Source organism: Nipponia nippon, unplaced genomic scaffold (assembly GCF_047370975.1).
Source record: "Nipponia nippon isolate SJK-2023a ecotype South Korea unplaced genomic scaffold, ASM4737097v1 scaffold_2, whole genome shotgun sequence".
Taxonomy (NCBI): domain Eukaryota; kingdom Metazoa; phylum Chordata; class Aves; order Pelecaniformes; family Threskiornithidae; genus Nipponia; species Nipponia nippon.
In genome coordinates this window covers 15737403-15750813 of record NW_028262336.1, presented here as the reverse complement: position 1 = coordinate 15750813, position 13411 = coordinate 15737403, and the positions used below count along the sequence as shown (strand labels likewise).

The window sequence follows — 13411 nt, the reverse complement described above, 5'->3', positions numbered from 1 at the left end:
TATAGTTAGAAGAGAATTGCTGTTTACCACTGTTAACTGAGTCTGAAGCCTCAGTGAAGAAAACACATACCGTTTTAGACAGGTTGGGTTGAATGGGAATATCTAGGGAACAGGGGTTTTGCAGGAGCTGCTGTCCTATAGTTGTTAATAGTTGTTCCTTCATGTTGCTTACCAGTGAGACTCTGGGAGGAAGGATAGAGAAATGTCTGGGGAGAGATGGAGAATTACATGTGTTTATTTCAGAATCCATTTTTAGTGTGTTCGTTTTTACTTTGGCATAACCTGCCGCATTCATCTTGCCATCACTCGTTTTTTGTTTTTGTTCTCTTTTTTTTGTGTGTGTGCCTCTTGAACATTGTCGTGCAAACTCTGCTCTGCCACCTCGTCAGCTGCAGTACATCTGAGAGCTTGATGTCACCGGTTAAGCAGGCTCCGCAGAAGTCGCCCTCCGACACAGAGGGTCTGGTAAACAGCGTGCCCGCCAGATCACACCAGGTAAACTGCGTCCTGCTGCTTCCCGAAGCAGGATCCTCCCAGAGTGTGGGGGAGATGGTATGGAAAAGATAAAGCCAGGGCGGGACAGGTGAATTAGGTGCTGTCTGTTAACGTGATGGGGGCTGGGGGGGTAAAAGTGTCTGCTCCGAACAAGGGATGGGCAGTGAGCTGGGATTGGTGAACTCTCCTGTAGAAGGTTTAGTGCAACTGAAAGAATAGCATCTTTATATTCGTTGAGATGGAGTTTTTTTACTACTTTTTGTAGTAATGTATAAAAAAAGATGGTTCCGATCTTGTGCGTTAACATACACAAGTGGTAGCGAAGTGCAAGGATGAGAGCCTGGTAAGGATGAGGAGTGGGCAGTGGGTAGCTGTTTAATACAGAGACAACATTGTCTGCTAGATGTATAATCACCCCATAAAGCTGCCTAATCTGTTCTAGGATTGTAATGGGGAGGAATTTTACTTACCCTCTCCTCACTGTGAAGGTGCATGCTCTGTGGCGTTTACTTCCTTCACAGAGAAATGAGCCAGCGCAGTGCAAACGCTGACCAGTGACGATCAGTTTGAAGATGACTCTTGCTGCTGAGAGCTCTCCTCTGCTGAGCCACCCAACTTTTGTGGGCTTGAAATTGCCACGCTTTGTCTTGTGCTTGCTGCTGTTGGCAAAGTTCTGCTGACTTTGAAGGAAAAAGGTGCCTCTTATCCAGACTTAACATCCCATGGGAAATTAGTCAGGGGGGAGAGAGCATGAGTCAGACAGGGATTCTACACAATATATGGTTACCTGTTAACAGCGTACAGGATTTCCTTATTTGCAAGCTGTTTCTTACCTCTTGATTTGTGTATTCCCAGCAATTTTCCTGTGGAGGTACGGATCCTGAGTGAGTTTAAGTCCGAAATGGACTTTTTCTTAATTAACTACCTTTTAGCAAGTGGCTGCAGAGTACTGTGTGCACTGACAGGTTTCTAAATCAGAGTTAATACCTGGTTTCTTAATTTCTCCTGAGGAAATAATTCGAGATGTGTGTTAATGTGTTAACACTACAGGAAAAAAATACAGTGCTGACAGTGAGCTGGATAAAGTCAAAGTCCCTACTCTGTTGGGCTTCCAGTCTGGTTTTGAAATGCATCTTGTTCTTGGCAGGTGCAGTATTTCCACAGTTTTAGCACATAGGCCCACGAAGCTACGTGCTGACTTCAGAGAACAGCTATTCTCTGAACATAAAGGCAATATGCTCAAGTTATAAGATTTAAAAATAGTTCAGATTTTGACTGGAGTGGGTCTAGTAGCAGCAGGCTGCCTATAAGGCCTAGATAAAGCTCGTCTTCTCTAGTTCGTGGAAGGGGTTTCTAGATTGGGTGAATGAGACAGGTGATTCCTGCCTCCCCCACCCACCAAAAAAAAGGAAAAAAAAAAAAAGAAAAAGCTTATGTATGGGATGTATGTTGCAGTAGCTGTTGGAGTCAACTTCCTTAGGTCAAAAGACCAAGATGTTTTATCTAATTACTGTCATGGTACGAAGCAGTACATGCAAGTGCCCTGAGAGCTACACGGAGGAGGAGTTTTGCTGTTCTGCACTTACATCTTGAAAGCAAAAATGCTTTTATCTTCTCTGTAATGTTTTGGTGTGAAAACTTGCTGTGTCCTCACCCTTCTGTGTCCCCAGTGTTCTGGGTCTCAACGTATTGGAAGGAACATGTCAGAGCAAATCTAAACTTTGTAAAGATAACTCCGAATCAGCATGCTTTTGCCCTTCTGTAGTCACTGCAGTCTGCTTGTTCCTTGACAGAGTCCTTCAGGGTCTTCCCGCAGGGAAGTTCCTAAAGGAAAACCCAATGTGTGAACACTGCTGACCTCAAAGGAAAAATATGGCAAATGGCTTTAGTTTTGTTTAGTTTTAGTTTAGTTTTTTAGTTTTTAAACCTCTTCTGTCAGGCAAAGAGTTCTTTGTCTGGATTTTCTTTTCTTGGCAAACAGTTGTAGCAGCAAGTGGTTCCTCTGCCTTCTGTTAAGCATTTGCCCCATCTTTACAGAACAGCAAGTAAACATATTTACTTGTCTTTAAAAAGACCCACAATAAAATCAGGGTAGATCAGATTTTGAACAGATGGTTTATATCAGCGAGGAAACTAAATTTCAATTGATTGCACTTACATTTTAACTTCTAGCCTATTTTTTTTTTTAAAGGGTGATATCAACATGCAAATTAACATATTTGAAATCTAGCATCACATATAAGTAAAACCTGATATTTCTTGGTAATCACAAAATTAGTTGTAGTATTCAAGCTTTTGAGCTGTTGTGGAGCTGAAATGCTGATATTCAGATTCCTAGCAGTTCGCAGAAGCTGCTGCAGCCCGCTTGCTGATTCAGGCACACTTTTGTGTCTCTTGGATTGCCTGGCAGTTTTAGACCCGTGGTTCACACAGTCAGTGCTGCGGTCAAACAGTAAAGGCCTGTGGACTTCCTTGTAGCCTTTTACTGGGTAGGACACGTAGGAACTGACTGAATGCTTCGTGCTTCACTGGCAGAGAAGAACCATGAATACAAATGCACAATCCCTGCCTCTGCAAGTTAAAAACAGTCATAGAGGTGTTCACTCTCAAAGAGTGGCATTTAAATTAAATTTATTAAATGAAGTTTATTAATTTTGTAATTTACTTATCAGTTTAAGAATCAGTGATGAAGTATTTGTCCACATTGCTTCTCAGCTGAAAGTGCACTTGCGCCTGCACTTCCTTTGTGTTTTGGGTGCAAGTTTATCGAGAGTGGACCTTGCTTTCTGGAGTGCCCCAGAGTGCTGAAAGTATGCATATCTGATTCTGTGAATGTTCAGCTGGTTGATTCAGTTCCACTTGTTTTCACTGTGTCTTCCTTCTCAGCAGGTATGTTCTGTCCTGTCAAATTTGTATGTGGTGTTTCTTCTCCATGCCATCATTCCGTAGTGACTTGTACTCTACCGTGACTGTTACTTGGATGAGTGAGAAAAGCATTTCCAGTGAAGGCAAGAACTATATGTGTTTCCCACATGGATGTCCTTGTTTAGCTAGTAAGCTGAGTTGCAGCAGGCAAACTGGAAGGCAGATGTGTGTTGTCCCAAGATATGCTAACTGCAAGGTGGCTGTCATTTGTCTTTGTGTTTTGCAAGTAGCTGAGTATTCATTTCTGGGCAGGCTGAAGGACCACTGATCTTAAAGTATAACTTCCATAGAAGTGCATTTCTGAGGTACAGAGCAGTATGGTATAGGGATCCTAAGCAGGCAGGTCTGTCCGTGTAGAAGTGGGGAGCACTAAAGCTACATTAACTTATGCACAGATCTCTGGGTTTGCTCTTCCCGGTTTAACACATACCTGAACAGGCTATGTTCAAACTCTGTTCCAAGCTTTGAACTGGACCTCAGGACCCTGGGAAGGAGCAGTTCCTGGTGCCAGGAATCTTGATTTAAATTTCAGATAAATTTCCTGGAGCTGGAATCTGTGGTAGTTGCAACATCTTTCAGATTCTAAAAAATTTGAAAATACTGTATACCACTGTTAGACTATCATGGTCTAACTTTGTAATTCCTTTTTCTTTGCTGTAACTTGCAATTCATGACTCAGCTGACAAACCCTTAGCAGGGTATCTGTACACCTGCTACTCTTTCTCCTTCAGTTCTGAATGGAAACATCACAAGGCTTAGGGAAGTGCTGGATTTTATATGGCAGTGCTGGTCCGTCTTCTGGTTCTGAAGAGTCAGGATGAGCTTATTTGGGATCAGGTGAAAGTTCTGAATTGTTTAGACTGTTTTGAAACTTTTACTTGTGGAAGAAGAGTCTTTACAAAGATTCAGATCACTGGAGGTATCAAATGCAGGAATAAAAATGGCCCTGGTGCTGATTATAATCAGCTAGAAAATCAGTTGGCAGCAAATCAAATAGATGGAGCATTATAATAAATCCTTGGTCCTCCTTTTCTCTGTGTTACCTGATCTACCACTTCTTTAGGTGACAGTGAACACATCAAGACAATGACAGCTTGGTTTGGATCAGGTGATCACACCAGTCAGTCTCTCCACCACCACCTAACATGCTGGTTGCAGCAGAATAACTATGTGTAACCTGGCATAAAATTAGAATAGTGATAAGATAACTGATCCTGAGTGAACTCCTGTGGTAGAAAATTGACCCATCAGAATTACTTGAACAAAACTTGAAATGTCACAGTGAGTACTTCATGCAGTTGTAGATTTATTTTTTTTTTATTTTTTTAACTGCTAGGAAGTGCTCTCAAGCTGAATTTATCATACCCTTGACCTATGGCCTCAGGCAGATGAGACTTCCAAAACTGCTTACAAATAGACCTTATGGTCGCTTTGCCTTGAAGTTTATATAGACACTGCACTCTAATTGGAATTAGTAATGTAATCCTGATATGGTGTTGGAGACCAGAACAACATGAGAGCCAATAGTGGAAAAAGAAAAAAAAAAAAAAAAAGTGGCTCTAATGAGACCTCAAATCCAGAATTTTCTGACATCAGTGTCTTTTTTTGAGCATTTTCTCAGTCTGTTATTTATAGTCAGCATTTTATATCTGCTCGCAAGTTTTCATCCTTCTGTCCATCTCCTTCTTCTACTCTTTATCACTTGGGAAATACTTTACCTGGAAGGAAGAAAATTTGGATTTGAACTACTTCTGAATGAGAACAAAGTATTTATCAGGTGCTTGCTTTGCCATTGTGTTGGGGGGAAAACAGCTGTGCAGAAGCATACCTGTGGTCCTTCAAGGACTTAATTTTCTGTACAGAAGGTCTCTTTTCATCTCTGGCCCCTAATTGCTTTGGAAGATAGATGAAAGGATTTCTGGGTCGGTTCCATAGAGATGTTTTCTAATTTGGCAGGATACCAAAAGTACTGGGGAGAAGGGGATGGGAGAAGTGCCTGTGAAGGCTACTTCTTCCCAGGGCAGAAGGGAAACAGAAACAGAGTTAAATGGATGAAATGGTTTTGAAGCAAAAACTGCTAAAAAAGCTGCAACCAAACTAAAAGATCTCTCCTCGTAGTTTCCCCCACACACCCCCAAACAGGGCAGTCCCTTTCCCTCCTGCACGGCGGGTGCGGGTGTGCGGTCTCTCTGCTGAGGTTACCTGGTAGGTGGCCGCAGCCTTCTGCTCTGTGCTGGTGTCAACTGGGGCATGCAGAACGGGAGCTGCGGGCCAGACCTTTCCATAAAGGTCCCACCTGTCTGGTTGGGTACCTGCTCTTTATAGGCTGCAGTCCTGCCCTCAGCCCATCTCGAATAGCTGCAGTTCACTTTCCTGTGGGCTGCGTTTTGGAGGACGTGGTGTTTTAGGAAGGTGCTGGGCGTGTTTGCATGCTCTGCTGAAAGATGGTGCCGTAATGTCCTCCACTGCACCCCAGCAAATATAACGAAGGCGTGTGGTCGTGCTTGCCTGGTGTGTCTGTGGAGGTGCTCACTACCTGGGTTGGCTCAAAAGTCAGGTAAGAATTCTGCATTACTGCACCGTTTCAGTATTTTCTGAGTCACTGCTGTGTAAGCCTTGATCCCATTGCTTGCCTGGGCAGAGACTGGTGTCATAAGGTGGCCGCAGGTTTGTTCTCTCCCTCATTATCCAAGTGGTACAGCTGTGCTGGGATTTACAGGACTTGAGTGGCAGTATGGGAAGTATACTCTGCTGTCTACTGGTACATCTTTAGTACAGTTCCTCGTGAAAAATATTAAATCTGGCATGCACCTGACTGAGCCATGTATCTTTGCGCCATAGCATGTAAGAACTGCTTTTCAGAACAAAGGATTCTAGGTATTGATTTTTGTAAGAAGCAAGCAACTGTAACAGTCTTAAAGGGAGGAAACGGTGCTGTTTGGCATGCTCCCGACAGGAGAAAGGTGGCAGACTAGAGCTCATTTGTAGGCGAGGGTTCATTCCACCTGCTTCAAAGTGCTGTTAGCAGTCATAAAAGCTCTGTAGTCTTGCATTAGCTTTGGTCTTGCTGCAGCCCCTGCGGAAGCGAGGGGCAATGTGGCCTATTCTGAAAAATACTGATTGTACTTTTTTGTTCTGTTCCCAGGGCCCAGTCATTTACGCGCAGTTAGATCACTCCGGAGGACAGCACAGCGACAAGATTAACAAGTCAGAGTCTGTGGTCTATGCTGACATTCGGAAGAACTGAGATGAGATCCTAAGCTATCCAAAGGAAAACACACATTCAGACTGGAATTGCTTGAACAAGATTTGACCCAGAGAACTCACATGTGGCCTTTGATGCCTAGGCTAGGACCAATGCATGTGCATACAGAGGGAAAGATATATATGTATTGTGTGTAAATAGTCTATTTAATCGTACAGAAGTGAGACCAATGTTGCATGTTGAAATGCGGTAAGAATTTTGCTTATAAATTGCCAATATTCTTTTTTGTATTTTGTGTGACGAGAGAGAAAGTGAAAACTCGCATCACAATTTTAAAATATTTTTATCTTGATTATTAATGGAGAAACTGGAAGATGCCTGAAAATTCTAGGTTGACCTGGAGATTCTTTTTTTGTTTATAGGGCCTAATTTCTTTTGTTGAGGTGAAAATAAAGAAGATATCTTCTTTATATTCACAGAGTTCTTTATGTGTACAGGGTATTCATCTTTCCTTGGTCAAATTCTCAGTACAAGCTGTCTTCTCATATGAACTAGACACTCTCACTTGGTCTTGTAAGCCAAATTGTGACTCCTAGCTATCAGCAATGTATGTCTTAGCAGTGTAAGTGAAGGAAATGTTTAGGCCTACCTGACCTGTGCAACACAGGTCACAGAACTGTTTACTTCTGTATCGAGCTCATCTCTTCAAGCTTAGTCCTTTAAGGTACAGGGGTAGTGTTGATCTAATGAATTTTGTGAAATGGTGAAAACTTAAGAGCTAGTGAGTTAAAGGGATAGAAAGCTGTAGGTGGTTGCCTCAGACTCTGTTGAACCTTTCAATGAAATGTTTCTTCCTTGAAGCACTGTCATTTCACATAAGCATGAAGAAGGGCTCCAAGGGACCTGGAAGCTGTAGTACTCCCTCACCTCTCTCCCATGGCTCCATTATACCACTGTCACTTCCTTAGAGATGCTTTATCTGTTCTTGAAAGCCTGTGTTGGGGGCTGAATGACCTCTGGAGGAAATCTAGGCCTTCACTCCTTGTTTTTTTTGATGTGTGTTCTCTTTATGTAATCTGTATTTTCACAGAGGATGCGGAGGGCAGTTTATTTCCTTCCTCTCTGCAAGTCCACTACTTGAATAGAATTTCTCAGCTTCTTGTTTCTAGATTAAACTCCTCATAGATTGTTAAGGATCTCTGATCGTCCTCTTCTGCTGAAGAGGATCTTTCTTTAGCTGACCCATTTGTATCCTGAAGTCTGGTGCTCAAAACTAGAAGTGGCATTCCAGCTGAGGTCTTCTCAGAGTAGCATATAGTAGAATCATTTCTGTTTTCTACATCTTAATGTGGTGTTGGCTTTTTTGTAGCAGCAAATAATTTTTGGTCTACCATAACCCTTTCTCTCTGATTCTTACCTGTTTCCTAGTTCAGTCTGTTTCACAGAATCAGTCACAGAACGGTTGAGGTTGGTAGGGACCTCTGGAGATCATCTAGTCCAACCCCCCCTCCTCAAGCAGGGTCAGGTAGAGCAGGCTGTGCCCAGTTGGGTTTTCAGTATCTCCACAGATGGAAACTCTACATACAACATTTCTGGGCAACCTCTTCCCTTAGAGTGATCAAACAGTAAAAAAAAAGTTCTTCCTTGTGTTCAGGTGGAATTTCCTTCTTATAAATTTCTGTCCATTGCCTCTTGTCCTGCCAGTGAGCACTACTGAGAAGAGTAGTGCCCTTCATTCCCTCCCATTGGGTATTCATACACATTGATAAGATCCCCCCCAAGCTTTCTCTTCTTCAGGCTGAATGGTCACAGGTCTCTCAGCTTTTCTTCATATGAAATATGCCCCGGTTCCTTTATCAGCTTTGTGGCCCTGCACTGGACTTGCTCCAGTAAGTCCTTATCTCTCTTGTACTGGAGAGCCCAAAACTGGACACAGTACTCCAGGTGTGGCCTCACCGGTGCTGAATAAAGGGGAAGGATCACCTCCCCTGACCTGCTGGCAATACTTTGCCTACTGCAGCCCAGGATACCGTTTGCCGCCTTTGCAGCAGGGGCACATTGCTGGCTCATGATGTCCACCAGGACCCCCTACAGGGCCTTTTCTGCAAAGCTGCTTTCCAGCCAGCCAGCCCCCAGCATGTACTGGTGCCTGGGGTTGTTCCTCCCCTCGTGCAGGACTTTGCACTTCTCCTCCTTGAACTTCATGTAATTCCTCTTTGTCCAACTCTCCAGCCTGTCCATGTCCCTCTGAATGGCAGCACAACCATCTGGTGTGCCAGTAACTCCTCCTGGTTTTATATTGTGTGCAAATTTGTCTCTACTGAAATTACGTTATGGCTTTTTCAGACCTCATCTTCAATTTGTCAGCTGAAAACTTGGTTGGAATTCTCATCCTGTCCTCCAGTGAGCTTGCAACCCTCTTAGCTTGATATTTGCAAACTTAAGCCTACATTCCACTGTAACATCAGGTAAATGAAAAAGAGTTTTAGGCCCATGGCAGACCCTTTCAGAACCACATTAGGTAATCCGTTAATTATGACAGTGCAACTTTAATAACTCTTTTGTGTACAGTGGGGTTTTTTCCCAACAAAGTATGCCAAGACTATATTCTTTCATCAGGATCAGACTTCACTGGTTTCCTGACAATGCCTGCCTTTGTTAGAAGCCTCATTAAGATCAGGGTGAATCCTGCTGCTGCTACTTTCCTTATCTATCAGGCTGTTACTTCCCAACATGTGTTTTACACTTAGTAAGAAACGAATGCTTTTGACATGGTTGTTGGAGAAACTTGATTTTGATCTGCCTGTGTTCGTCCGTGTGCATCACCATCTTTATCCCCAGACATCTTAGAGTAAGAGGGAGAAATGTGATGAATGTAGTGATCCAAAACTTGCTGCTATGAGAAGACAGGGCTGTCTTTGGCTCTGAAGTCTGCTACTAATGTTTGTTTCTTTTCCTGCTGAGCACAATCCTGATCTGGTGCTGACTTTTAAGAAACACGATGATCTGGTTGGTGCTGACTTTAGGGTAAACACGCTGATCTGGTGCTAACTTTAGGAGACACGCTGATCTGGCTGGTGCTAACTAACTTTAGGAAATATCTCCTTCCATTGCTTTTGCGTAGCTACAGGTATGTTCATACTGCCTATACTGAGGAGGCTCGTTGCAAGGCTGCTTGGATCCTCTTTGTGAAGGCAGAATGAACTTCGTAGTGTTTTTAAAAAATGCTGAACATCTTTTTAGAAAGAAACAAAAGTTCCTTCCCCCAGGAATAGCAGAAAGCAGTCTCAGTCCCTCTCCGGTGTGAATGCTGTTGAATTATCTTTTTTTTTTTTTTTTTTTTAGTCATGGAAACATGAACAATCTAGCTATTAAATAACTTATTCAGGCTGAAGTCAAAAGAACTTGAGGCGATGTGAGACAACACTTGTGAACTTTCTGTCCCTCAGGTTATCTTAGCTTGTTTAATCATACAATAACTTGTGCTGATGAGAGGGACTGATGCTAAGTTGGCTTAGTTAGTAAAGTCTCAGGAGACAGAGGACTTTTACTTCCTTGGTGGGTAGCAAGCAGAGATTAGTGTCAGACAAGGTCATCATATCCTGATGTTATGGTGACCAGAAGTTTAACTGTTTGCTCTCCTGCTGTTCTCTTCATTCTCTGATGCTGTTCTTTGCAGGTGGAAAGGTACAGCTTGGACTTGGAGGAACACTAACTGTGTTGTCCTTGTCCTGTTGTATTACTGCTGCTAGCTCTTTCTAGGACCATCTATTTTAAAAAGAAGCGCTGCGTGGCAGGCTCGCTGCAGCACAGCTGTGGGGTAGGCAGCCTCTCTTGAGGCAGTAGCAAATGGCTGACACTGTTAGGTGGGTCATTGCTCGTGGATAGTGGAGCTGGGGAAGGTCTGCGTGATGGAAAAGACTTGCAATGAATTCTCTTTTATTCATCATGCAAACAAAACTGGGATCAATCCGAAATCCATTTCTCAGCTGGGGGGGGGGGGGGGGGGGCGGGGAAATGTCTTTTATGGGTAGAAGTGACCTTCTGCCCATTGTAGGAGTGGGGTTTTGGATCGCCAGGCTGGGCCCTGGCAGCCAAGCCAGCTGGCACCCCCTAGAGCCAGGGGCAGCAATGGCATCATGCTTCTTCCCTCTTTCTAACAGAACTGCAAACTGGAAAAGTTTTGGCTTTTTACTAACAGTGGATATATTCTTCCTTATTTTTGATTACCAGAAATGAATTTTGAGAAGAAGATTACGAATAATTATGAAGTATCAATCTAAGTACATTGGTAGCTGTACTTGGTATATCAAATCTCCATTGCCCCTTTTGACTTCAGCAGTTGTTCTGTGAGAGAGATGGTCGGCATGTTCATGAAATGGCATTAAGAGCCATTACAGGGTGGCAAATATGTCCCTGTAACTAATTGAATGATGTGTCATTTATAACTGGAGACGCGTAGGGTTTTGTTTTCTCTCAAAGCTTTTAGTGATATTTCAGTTTGTGACTAGAAGAGCTGGAATTAGGTTTTTAACTTTTTTTTTTTTTAAACCTGTGAGAACTGTTTAGGTACCCATCTGTCTTGTAACTGCAGTAAATGTGTATATGCAGCTTCAAAGTTGCATTGCCTTAGAGTGGATTCATTGAGGTCAAGTGTGGGCTGTTTGATTTATAAACAAAACACCTTCACTCTGTATTGAAATCTTGTCTTGGAATTTTACATTATTAATGTATCTACCTAGGACCTCAAATACAAAATGTTCTTATTGTATACTAGCTGATGGAAATATCTTCTCTTTAAAACCATCAAAGGTGAGAAGATGGGTAAGACTTCTGGGCTGTGGTCACACCCTTGCGGTGCTAGCATTAGGTAGCGTTTTTATATGGGAGACTACAAAACCATATTAACTATGCTCAGCAATTATACCCTTCTTGAGGCTTCTCTTTCCCTTCTCCTCACTGCCCTGAAGCTAATAAGCCCTTTCATTTAAAGGTATTTTTGCACTCTAAAATAGAAGTTCAATGCCTTTGGAGATCAGTGTGCTGTGCAATCTTTTCTGTCTCCCTGCAACGCCAGCTGTTTTTATGTGGTAAATGTAATTGGAAACATAGACTGGGTACTTCTCTTTTGTAAACCTCTCTCTCGGAGGTATGCAAGAGAACAAACACCTGTAAGACAGGTGTATAATCTGTGTGAGGGAGCTAGATATGCATTGCATGGCCTGATTACATGAAGAGCCAGTGTACCAACTGTTAGTGCTTTTGCTTTTACAGACTCATCTGGAAACAGTTATCTTGGATATTTTTTCTTGAATGGACTTTCATGTTTTCTATTGTAATCTTGTGAATATTTTAATACACTTTTTTTTTCCCCCGGTACTGGTTTGCTGGACAAGTGTTATCTGGTTAGGGACTGGGAAGGGAGGGGGACTGAAACGCACCACCTCTCTTTCTGGCAATATTCTTCAGCCACTGCAGTCTGTGTCAGCTCAGCGAACAACACGGCTGGAGAGTTCACCGTTTAAATTGATGGCCTGTATTAGCGCTTCAGCTAGGAGAACTAAGAAACCCAAGTGAAACTGTAGCAGAATACACATAGGAGAGGAATAGCTTCATGGCAGGACAGCCTCTTTGAAAGGGGAGCTGGCAGACTATCAGGTGCCTGTCTTGTAAGAATGGAAAATGCTTTCCTTAAAGTATCCTGCGCAAATACTTTGCACAGGATAATATAACATTATACATCGGGTGCGAAAGGAGGGGACACCAGTGCCACAACAAGGCGCTGTAGCTCTTCTAACTATAGAACGGTTTCCTTTCCTCTCCACCCTTGCCATGCTGGAGTGACAACTCAAATGGGACTGGGGGAAGTAGGGCTGGAGAGAGACTTAATAGCAGGACTTTGAAAAACTCCAGTATTTCAAGGCCTCCCCTTTTCCTGAAAGCTGAATCCTGAAGAAGCTGCTCTGTCTCACAGTTATCTTTTTCTCCTGGATATAAATTCCTGAGCTCTGGTACTGACTCCTGGCTTCGGTGGAAGAGGTCTCAGAGAACTTGCCAGGGAAGCTCATTGATGCCGTGCTCTGAGCACAGTTGCCTTGTACTTCTCAGTAGCAGATGAGCTTTTGCAGTGTCATGTAAAGCCTTTGCTTGGAAGCTATTTCACAGTGGCACATTTTTCCTCTTTACAGGAGAGTAAGTAGGGAGAGATGTTGACTTTCAGGGAAGGCTTCGCTGTTTATTCACAAACATGCCACAGATGGGAGCAGACCACTGCCTCCAGAGCTTTGGAGAACTGGCATGTACATGTTTCCTGAGTGCACACCTTCAGAGGAAATCTGCGTGTACTTAAGGAGAGGGTGGAAAGCGAGTAATGGAAGCTCTGGCTGTTTATTTTTCACACTCCCAAGAACCAGGTAATTAAATGCGCCCATCTTCTGCCTCTAGTTGTAAAGGATGACAGAAACTAAAACACCAGCGGCCCACACTAGTTTGCCCTCTTGTTAAATACAGTGGTGGCTGGGAAACAAATGAAGATACACATAGCTGAGGCTGAAGAGAATATCCTTACGCTACCAGGGAGAGCATCAGGGAATGAAATGCAAATGCTACTGTTGTTGGTTACTGAAAGTATGGTAAAACCCCTCGCAGGTCTGACTGTGACATGAAAGATGACTTCAGGCCGAGGCTCTGGCTGTCACCAGTACCGCGTCACTCCCGGCACTGTTCACTAGAGTCAGATACGGTGGGGCCCAGCAACTCATTCTAGGCACAATCCACAACTGATTC

The 13411-nt window shown here is 43.2% G+C and overlaps 1 protein-coding gene across 2 annotated transcripts in view; it reads left to right on the top strand.

Annotated features, from left to right (window-relative positions):
* The window catches only part of MPZL1 (myelin protein zero like 1), a 35282-nt gene extending 28185 nt beyond the window's left edge, over window positions 1-7097 (top strand). The window contains exons 5-6 of one of the 2 annotated variants that reach the window (XM_087758084.1): window positions 390-495; window positions 6566-7097. In XM_087758084.1, coding sequence (XP_087614210.1) covers window positions 390-495; window positions 6566-6667 — 208 coding nt within the window. In that variant the 3' untranslated portion in view covers window positions 6668-7097. The remainder of the gene's footprint in view (window positions 1-389; window positions 496-6565) is intronic. The other variant, XM_087758085.1, reaches the window with a different exon arrangement.
* Window positions 7098-13411: the final 6314 nt, after the last annotated feature.